This window comes from Oncorhynchus gorbuscha, linkage group LG06, assembly GCF_021184085.1.
Source record: "Oncorhynchus gorbuscha isolate QuinsamMale2020 ecotype Even-year linkage group LG06, OgorEven_v1.0, whole genome shotgun sequence".
NCBI classification, from domain to species: domain Eukaryota; kingdom Metazoa; phylum Chordata; class Actinopteri; order Salmoniformes; family Salmonidae; genus Oncorhynchus; species Oncorhynchus gorbuscha.
In genome coordinates, this window is record NC_060178.1 from 38759862 (window position 1) to 38770632 (window position 10771).

At 41.4% G+C, this 10771-nt stretch overlaps 1 protein-coding gene across 1 annotated transcript; it reads left to right on the forward strand.

The window, feature by feature from the left end:
* Positions 1 to 1574: 1574 nt before the first annotated feature.
* On the forward strand, positions 1575 to 9242 carry LOC124037131 (troponin T, slow skeletal muscle-like). Its single transcript, XM_046351790.1, has 5 exons — positions 1575 to 1629; positions 7575 to 7691; positions 7921 to 7998; positions 8247 to 8360; positions 8569 to 9242. The coding sequence occupies exons 1-5, from the start codon at positions 1621 to 1623 to the stop codon at positions 8596 to 8598; spliced, it is 348 nt and encodes a 115-aa protein (XP_046207746.1). The 5' UTR covers positions 1575 to 1620; the 3' UTR covers positions 8599 to 9242.
* Positions 9243 to 10771: the final 1529 nt, after the last annotated feature.

Below are 10771 nucleotides of genomic sequence, written 5' to 3' on the forward strand. Positions count from 1 at the left end.
CCTCATGATGCTATCTAATTTTGTGAAGTGCACCAGTCCCTCCTGCAGCAAAGCACCCCCACAACATGATGCTGCCACCCCCGTGCTTCACGGTTGGGATGGTGTTCTTCGGGTTGCAAGCCTCCTCCTTTTTCCTCCAAACATAGCGATGGTCATTATGGCCGAAACAGTTCTATTTTTGTCTCAACAAACCAGATGACATTTCTCAAAAAAGTACGATCTTTGTCCCCATGTGCAGTCTGGCTTTTTTATGTCGATTTTTGAGCAGTGGCTTCTTCCTTGCTGAGCGGCCATTCCGCTTATGTCGACATAACCGGAATGGCCGCTCAGCAAGGAAGAAGCCACTGCTATATTGATACTTTTGTACCGGTTTCTTCCAGCATCTTCACATGGTCATTTGCTGTTGTTCTGGGATTGATTTGCCCTTTTTGCACCAAAGTACGTTAATCTTTTCCCATGGTGTTTATACTTGCGTACTATTGTTTGTACAGATGAACATGGTACCTTCAAGCGTTTGGAAATTGCTCCCAAGGATGAACCAGTCTTGTGGAGGTCTACAATTATTTTCTGAGGTCTTGGCTGATTTCTTTTGATTTTCCCATGTGTCAAGCAAGAGGCACTGAGTTTGAAGGTAGACCTTGAAATACATCCACAGGTACACCTCCAATTGACTCAAATGATGTCAATTAGCCTATCAGAAGCTTCTAAAGCCATTACGTAATTTTCTGGAATTCCTTCTCACGCATCATTTGTGTATTGGAAACATTGAACTGAATTAAACCTAACCGAGCACAGGGGAAAAATGGTTAAGCCATCAAATTGACTTTCAAAAACACCTATTTGATTTTTGTGTCGTGGTAGTGTGTGATAGTTGCTAGATAATCAGTCAGAGTATTGTATTGTAAAACGATTGGTGATTTATATATGACATTTATATTGTCTCTCCTTTTGGTCTTCTTTTAGTGCAGCCATGTAGAGGAGGAATATGAGTGAGTATGGAAATAATATACATATTTCAATTTGGAATTTATTGCCAACTGAATTGGTAACTGAATTTCTCTCTCTCTTTCACACAAACATTTGCTTCCACCCCTCTCTCTGCTAGGGGGGAGCAGGCGGAAGGTGAGTGGGTTGCTAAGCTGAGGTGTTAGTGTTGTCATTGTTGGGCCATACTTGGCCTTGCATGTGGAAGTCTATGACCCTGTTATTATTAGCCATTTCTCTCAGCTCCTATTGCTTTCAGCATACTGCTGACAAATGGTTTTTAAAGCCCCAATCCTCTGCCCTCTATTAGCCACACACTCTCCATCTCACTTTTCACTCTCCATCTCGCTCCATTCCTTTAATCGTCTATCTCTTTAATCATCATTCTAATGTCTCTTTCCATCCCATTGTCTCATTTGTGTATTTTTCTTCTCCACACTTGTCTTTCTTCGTTTTGTCCCAGTCTACCATATTGCCCTGATTTCGTCAGTGCCCCATGTCCCTTATCTTGTCCTCTGAACTGCTCTCTGACTTTTTCTCTATCCATTTGCCCCCCCCCCCTCTCTCCAGAGGAGGCAGAGGAGGAGCAGGAGGCAGAGCCAGAGGAGGAGCCAGAAGAAGAACCGCAGGAGGAGGATGGAGGAGGTAAGACTAGTTGTCTCTCAAATGACACCCTGTATGTACAATAATACTGCACTACCTTTGGCTGTGTCTCAAACGACAATCTATATCCCCTACAACACAACACTACTTTCAACTGTCCGGGTCCCAAATCACACCCCATATCCCCTAAACACTCTACGACTTTAACTTAACAATGGCTGTTTCAAATTACATCCTATATCCTGTATAACACTACACCACTTTAGACAAGAACCATGTGCCTTTCTCCATGTTTCTTGTTGTTTTTATATAAACTCAGCATAAAAAGAAACATCCCTTTTTTAGGACCCTGTCTTTCATAGATAATTCTTAAAATCCAAATAACTTCACAGATCTTCATTGTAAAGGGTTTAAACACTGTTTCCCATGCTTGTTTAATGAACCATAAACAATTAATGAACATGCACCACTTGGAATGGTCGTTAAGACACTAACAGCTTACAGATAAATTAAGGTCACAGTTATGAAAACTTAGGACACTAAAGAGGTGTGAAAATCCCAGCAGCTTTGCAGTTCTTGACACACTCAAACCTGTGCGCCTAGCATCTACTACCATAACCCATTCAAAGGCAGTTCAATATTTTGTCTTACCCATTCACCCTCTGAATGGCACACATACACAATCCACATCTCAATTGTCCCAAGGCATAAAAATCCTTATTTAACCTGTATCCTCCCCTTTATCTACACTGCTTGAAGTGTACACCTGAAACCCCACCTCTTTAAGGAATACCTAGGATAGGATAAAGTAATCCTTCTCACCCCCCCCCCCTTAAAATATTTAGATGCACTATTGTAAAGTGGTTGTTCCACTGGATGTCATAAGGTGAATGCACCAATTTGTAAGTCGCTCTGGATAAGAGCATCTGCTAAATGACTTAAATGTAATGTTAAATGTGGATTTAACAAGTGACAATAAGAGATCATAGTTTTCACCTGTATTCACTTGGTCAGTCTATGTCACGGAGAGAGCAGGGGTTCCTAATGTTTTGTACACTCAGTGTATATCCTCATATGTAGAACATTTGTAATTACTTCTTGCATGTACATGTGTTAACATGTGTATAGATAATTATGAAAGCTTGAACAGTACAATTCTCAGAAAACAACATTTCCCTCTAGTGGCTGTTGGGGTCACACAGTTGTAGTCAATGATGTGGCCCTCTGTGCGTGATGGGAAATGTGAGTTTTCCTAAACTTGTCGCCACCACTGCATTAAACTTACTCTCTCTTCAATCGTTCCATTACTCTCTTCTTGCACTGTTAGAGTAATTCAATTCCTATATGTTTATTACCCAATTCAATTAATACACTCAGCCCATTTCTAAGGATTTCTAAAATACTTATTTGCATAAAATGGGCGGAGACCAGTCTCAAAATCAAGCAATAGCGTTTATTCTCGAGAGTACTGAACATGATACCATTTACAACAGGTTATAAACTGAAAGTGACATCATTAGGTTTCAAACTGTCCCGTCCCTCCTCCACTCGGGAACAATGGCAATATAGTTCTCAAGCCTTCCTACATCGTCCTCCACCAGTTTAGATTTAGAGTTTCTGACCAGGCCAAGGTCTCCCTGTGTAGATAAGCATTCTAGCCAGTCTGACGATAAGTTCATTTGTTTCTACCAAGGAACAGACAGTCTTTGTTCTACTTCTTGATTATAATTACACACATTATATTCAGTACTAGGATTAAAAGAAAAGTCATCCATCTATTCAGTAACATAATAGTATTCTGATTAGTCATTCCTGATTGAAATGTATACATAATTAGTCATTATTGATAAAGAAAATCCCTTAACATGCACCTCCCTCCTTCCCCCCTGTTTTTCCTATTTGCACTTGTCTTTACCTTCGTTCTTCTTTTATTAATTTTCTTCTTCAATCTTTTATCCCATCTCTATCTTTCTCTCACCATTCCTCTCTCTCTCTCTATCTCTCTCTATCTCTCTCTATCTCTCTCTCTCTCTCTCTCTCTCTCTCTCTCTCTCTCTCTCTCTCTCTCTCTCTCTCTCTCTCTCTCTCTCTCACTCACTCACTCACTCACTCACTCACTCACTCACTCACTCACTCACTCACTCACTCACTCACTCACTCACTCACTCACTCACTCACTCACTCACTCACTCACTCACTCACTCACTCACTCACTCACTCTCTCTCTCTCAAAATCTACTGTATCTCACTCCCTCCTTTTATCTCTCTCTCTCGCTGTCTCTCTCGCTCTCTCTGCCTTCGGCACATCAGAGCAGGAAGCTCAGGAGGAGGAAGGTGAGAGTGATTGTAGGGGTGATTCTAACATACCTGAGGCAAACATATATGTTTTATTGATTTAAAAATAATGGCCTCATCAACAAAGCTGTACTGTTGCTGTAGCTGCACAAACTGACACTTCATTGATGATGATGGTGATGACGATGATAGTGCATGTTGTTGCTCCTGTTGTACTCTGGAGGTCAAATACTAACTTCAGATCTGTAGGCGTAACTCAAATATTTTTGGGTACACCCTCTTGATATCAATTTATGATTCATGCAAAACATATCGTCTTGTCTTTTTGTCCTGTTTTTGAGAATCGTGTCCTCTATTTTCTTCAAGACGGTCTTTAGAATGAGAACAAGAATATATGTTTCTGTGCTTTCATGTGTTACAGTTTTTCTCAGTCGCTTTGGTGCATTTTCCATATCATCACTAACATGTGCAAAATAATAAGTGCATTTCTCAGAACAATTTGTACAAACTGCAATATACAATAGTTATGTTTCTAAAGCTAGTCAGTCACTCAAAGTCCTTAGTACATCTCTCAAAAGTAAATATTCTTGCCAATGATCATGTCAGTGTCATCAGAATGGTAAGTCATTAAGTCATTGTTCACAAACAAGGTCGTCAAAATGTTTAGGCATGTTGTCAATGTAACTGTGTACTTTGACAGTATTACCTGATGTAAACTACTGTACCTGATGTAGGCTACAGTTTGGATGACAGCTACTGTATTGAAAATGCACAAGGCTTGTATATGGCATATATCAATTTCAACAGTGCTATTTACATATTACTGTATGTGGGTTATTGATTGAAAGAGACTGGACAACCCAAGCGGCACAAAGGAAAAAACATTTTTTTTTAAAGAAACACAGGAAACCACCTCTAAGGCACAACTTTGCCCGCAGCACTGCTGTGCTGTCTCTACACATCCAGACGTTCCTGTCTGTCGACCCACATATTCTCATCCACATCACACCGGATATTTTCCCTTCCAATGCAACGTGGAAAGAATCTTTTGGAATGCCTTATCCATCGTCTGCAGGCGTCTACTGTGATATCCTCACATGCTGTATCCATTGCAGCCAGCAGGGTCATCTGTGTGTGTGGCTGACGATCGTACACCTTCCACCTCCATGCTGAAAAAAACTCAATTGGGTTAAAGAATGGTGAATAAGGTGGGAGGAATTTTATGAGCATCCTCGGATGGGTCACAAACCATTGCCTTATGTTTGATCGATGGAAACTCACATTATCACAAATGACTACATACTTTGGCAAATCCTCTCTAAACAGACCCCTCTCATCATCAGGGATGAGAGTCTCTAAAAAGTTGAGTAGATGCTGGGTGTTGTATGGCCCTGTGAGGGGGATATGGGTTAGGACACCATGCTCCGAAATAGCAGCACACATAGTGATATTTCCTCCCTGTTGGCCTGGCAAATCCACAGTAGCTCTGTGACCGATGATATTCCGACCCCGTCGTCTGCATTTGGGAGGGTTAACTTGATTCCAACTCCATTATATGCTATGTCCCATAACACACAGTTGAAATTTGTTTTGGTAAGGAAGAGTGACATAAAATGTACATATATTGCATGTTCCTTCCACAGCAATGGAAATGTGTGCAGTTTATGCTTACTGTACTATGTATCACTATAAAATGTTGCTGTAAAGTAGTTACATGTACAGGTATGTTTTACCTGTACATACGGGTACCGTAGCTCCTTAACTCTGTCCTCATTCCTTTGGAATGGTACACGGTACAGCTGTTTCATACTCATCTGGTTTCTATGCAGCATCCTGTCGATGGTTGAGATGCTAACCGTATGGATGTTTTCAAAGACATCGTTGTCTTCTATAATGGTCCTTTGTATTTCTCTGAGTCTCATGGCATTGTTTGCTAGGACCATGGTGCAAATAGCATCGCACCCTTTCACATAGACAAAAACTATGCGAACACACATTTTACTGTAAAACATACAGGTGGGTGCATGTAAGGTGCAGTATGTATCTGTATAGAGTATATTTCTGTATGCTGTGAAATACAAGTGGACTACTGTAAAATGAAGCATTGTAGGAAGTATACAGTATACTGCTTATATACAGTAACAGTGCACTGTACATTGGTGGACATACCTGTTCTCTCTTCGAAATGTTTGAACTATTGAGGACAAGGTTGATCTCCCGATATTCGGCTGCACCCTTCGACCCGCCTCAGCCATTGTAAGGCCATGATTGACAACATGGTCTACAATAGTGGCCCTTATGTCATCAGATATGCGCCTGTGTCCTCTTCTGCCTCTTCCTCTGTTTTGCCTTCCACCACGCATCCTTGCTCCTCTTCTTCCTCATCTTGGCTGTTGACCCTGTTCATTTCCTGGTCCATCCATTATTGGAAAATTTCAACTCTGTGTTGTGGTCTGTCTATATATGCTTGCCAATTGATTCTTCATGAGATGCACCTTTGAGCAATTTAGACAACTGGTTGATTGTTGGTTGAACTAACACTTTTACATTCCTTCATGAGTGAGGGTCAATTTCACCTGCACGATTAATCAATTCACGTTTTAGAAATGTGTTAAAACTATGTGTGACAGTTTATGACAAGTAGTTCAACATTTTTGCATGTAATGGCTTATGCAAGGAACTAATGCCTAGATGTTTTGAGGGGTAAGACTATTCAACAGAGAATCATCTACTATATTTTGATCAACATGACATGAGCAATTGATAATGTGGAAAAAAGCTGACACTTGTACATTATCAATTGCAATTTGCTCAAAGGAATAAGAAATTGCTTTAATGATGTGCACAAGTGACTAGATGATTTGGAATTTGTACAAGTAGTTTCAAGAATTGCACTTTTGATCTAAGAAATGCACCAAAGCGATTGAGAAAAACTGTAATACTTGCATGTACATACACTTCTTCAATCTTTTGTCCCACCTCTATCTTTCTCCCACCCCCCCCCTCTCTCTTTTTCTCTCTTTCTCTCTCTTTTTCTCTCTCTATTTCTCTCTCTCTTTCTCTCTCTCTCTCTCTCTCTCTCTCTCTCTCTCTCTCTCTCTCTCTCTCTCTCTCTCTCTCTCTCTCTCTCTCTCTCTCTCTCTCTCTCTCTCTCTCTCTCTCTTTGGGTATGAGGAGAAACTCCCCATACCCAAATATGTTCACTTTTGTGTGTGGCAATTTTGCTTTGTGTGCATGTGTGACAAATAGGTCAAAACATTTATTTCTCTGTTCATGCTCTATTTCACTTATTTTCTCTCATGCTTTCTTCTCTCTCTCTCTCTCTCTCTCTCTCTCTCTCTCTCTCTCTCTCTCTCTCTCTCTCTCTCTCTCTCTCTCTCTCTCTCTCTCTCTCTCTCTCTCTCTCTCTCTCTCTATCTATCTATCTATCTATCTAAGGCCCATGATGCCCCAGCTAGCCCCTCCCAAGATTCCAGAGGGGGATAGGGTGGACTTTGATGTGAGTGATGCCATATCATATCAAGGAATTGGCCCACTATCTGATTGGCTGTTCCCCTTCCATTTCAAATTCACTACTGAACATTAATATAGATGTTTGTAAGATGCAGCTTGTAGCTCCGCTTCACACCACATCTCTGAATAATAATCTATTTAATCTCAATCCTCTCTCTTTCCCTCTCTCCCTCTCTCAGGACATCCACATGAAGAGGATGGAGAAGGATCTCCTGGAGTTGCAGAGTCTGATTGATGTCCACTTTGACCAGAGGAAGAAGGAGGAGGAGGAGCTCATTGGGCTGAAAGACCGAATTGTGAGTCAACTCCCTGTTTACTTCATGTTGACGTGTTAAAATAGAACAGAGGAAGTACAACCTTAACTACCTGAACTTGTCCAATAACAATGCACATGTTTTGCTTTTACGCTTCGTCCCAACAGAACACAACCCTGGTCAAGGAGCGCACAAGCTCATGATCAAACATGTGGACATGAAACAGTCCAAAGTCCTTTCCTCTCATCCTTTCCCTCTCTCATCCCCACAGGAGAAGCGTCGGTTTGAGAGGGCAGAGGTGCAGCGAGTTCAAGCGGAGAAGGAGCGGGACCGGCAGAACAGGATTGCGGTAGGCCAAAACATACATCAGGATTGTGATAGGGTCAACTTCACAACCCTGTGGGGGTAGAGACAAATAGACACCACTGTGGTACCCCAGGATTGCGGTAGGCCTGAATATACACCCCTCTTGTACCTCAGGATTGTGGTAGGGCCGGGTACACACCTGTGGTACCCCTGGTTTTAAGCAACAGATAGACTTGTGTTGTGTTAAGAATGTATTTTTCCTTTCTAACTTCATCATTGTCTCATGCTCAGGAAGAACGGCAGAGAAAGGAAGATGAGGAGGCTAAAAAGAAGAACGATGACGAGGCCAAGAAGAAGAAGGTTCTTTCCAACATGGGGGCCAACTTTGGGGGCTTCCTGCAAAAGGTATTTATGTTCACTGTCATTCACTTGTTAGCTTTAGGAAAAGATTTTTGGATTCATACAGTAAATGTGTTTTATGAAGCTAAATATCTATTTTGTTGGTCAACATACAGTTGCGGGCCAAATGTTCTGTCAGACTGTTTTAAGCATAGAAATAGAATCACAACATTCTATATGGTTTTAAGTTTGTGTGTTTGACATATGTTTCAAGCGGAGCATCGTGGGAGGGGGAAGCGTCTAATGGGGAGAGAGATCAAGAAGAAGACCTTGGTTGAGAGATGACCCACACTGGAGATCGACACCCTGAGAGAGGGCGCCCTGAAGTCAGTCCTGGCCGATCACACACGCCTCCCCAAGCCAAATGCACATGGGCCTAAATCTTCCTCACACCACCACATCAGAGTTTTCTACAATTCATGTCCAAAGCCCACCCACCTGGCTACCAACTGTGTTGCTATGTTTACCAGCTGACCCCCTCCCACCTTCTCTTGGTCTCCCAGGCAACGAGCTTAGGAGATGTGGAACTGGATCTACACGCTGGAGTCGGATAAGTTTGACTTCATTGATCACACGAAGAAACAGAAATATCAGGTGGGAAGACCTGGACATGTACCAAAGGCCGAATCCATAGATGTTTAGGCTTGTGTGTGAGCGACTGTGTACATCTGTTGTGTAGTATTCGTGTAATCACTGATGCAATGTGACAACTTTAGAGGGAACAAGAAAGGAGGGAGATCCCACCATCCCCTCTTCCCTCTTTCCTCTCTTTTTATGGCCCCCCTCTTCTTTTGCATGTCCTAGTGTGTTATTGAAAAATACAAGTTATAATAATGTAATGTAATATTATACAAGTTATAATAATGTATTGATAATAAAATTGTGTACACTCACTGAGATTGCTAGCTTGATTTTCCTCTGGAAATTGTCACACACACACACTTTTATTACTTTATTGGGAGCCTGGGAGAAGTATAATGACTCAAAATCGACCTTGTATCAGTGTCGAGGCTGGCCAACGTCATCCTGCTCCCACATTACTCAATGAGGGAAACGCTGCCCTCTGCTGGAGAGATGTATAAGCACTAATTAGACACTCATTGGTTTAAACACACAACACACATATTACCTGACACTAGAAACCATTATTACAGCAGACACGAGTAATCATCACTACATACTAGACAGGCAGAAGGGAATTATAGGCTTGATCTACTTGCAGTGAGCTCAGTAATGACACTGTCTGTCTCACATGTGTGGAGGAACACATAAACAAACACGCTCCATTCAATCTGTATCACTGAAGCATAACAGATTCTGCGATAGAAATGTAAAGGTCATTTCTGATTGAGCCGACATATGCAGCATTTACCGTGAATGCGATTTCCGCTAACGCAAGAACATTGTCTTTAAATTTCAATCAAAACTCTGTAACGCAAACGCTGAATTTCCGCAATACGGCTTGAATAGAGCCTTAATTCTTGTCACCAAACTGCCACTGCTGAATGCTAATAGCAGTGATTTTGTTGAATGAATTGTTTAAGTTAGAGCTTGGAAAGCTTGCCCTCTAACTTAATTAATTAATATTCTCATCTATCTCCCTTTTTATGTGATATCTTACAGTTATGATTATCTCTGTCATGCATCTTTTCTTCATCTAGCTCTTCCTCTTTCTTGCTCGCTCTCTCTCTCTCTCTCTCTCTCTCTCTCTCTCTCTCTCTCTCTCTCTCTCTCTCTCTCTCTCTTTCGCTATATATATATATATATATATATATATATATATAGAAACTAATCAAAATATATTTTATATTTCAGAATCTTCAAATTAGTTACCCTTTGTCTTGATGACAGCTTTGCACACTCTTGGCACACTCTCAACCTGCTTCTTGAGGTAGTCACCTCGAATGCTTGAAGGAGTTCCCACATATGCTGAGCACTTGTTGGTTGCTTTTCCTTCACTCTGCAGTCCAACTCATCCCAAACCATCTCAATTGGGTTTAGGTCAGTTCTTCTGATGCAGCACTCCATCACTCTCCTTCTTGGTCAAATAGCCCTTACACAGCCTGGAGGTGTATTTTTGGGTCATTTTGGGTCATTGAAAAACAAATGATAGTCCTACTAAGCAAAAACCAGATGGGATGGGGTATCACTGCAAAATGCTGTGGTAAGTATTCTGGTTAAGTGTGCCTTGAATTCTAAATAAATCATTGACATTTTCACCACCACACCTCCTCCTCCATGCTTCACAGTGGGAACCACACATTCGGAGATCATCCGTTCACCTACTCTGCGTATCACAAAGATATGGTGGTTGGAACCAAAAATCGCAAATTTGGACTCCTCAGACCAAAAGACAGATTTCCACTGTTCTAATGTCTATTGCTCATGTTTCTTGGCCCAAGCAAATCTCTTCTTCT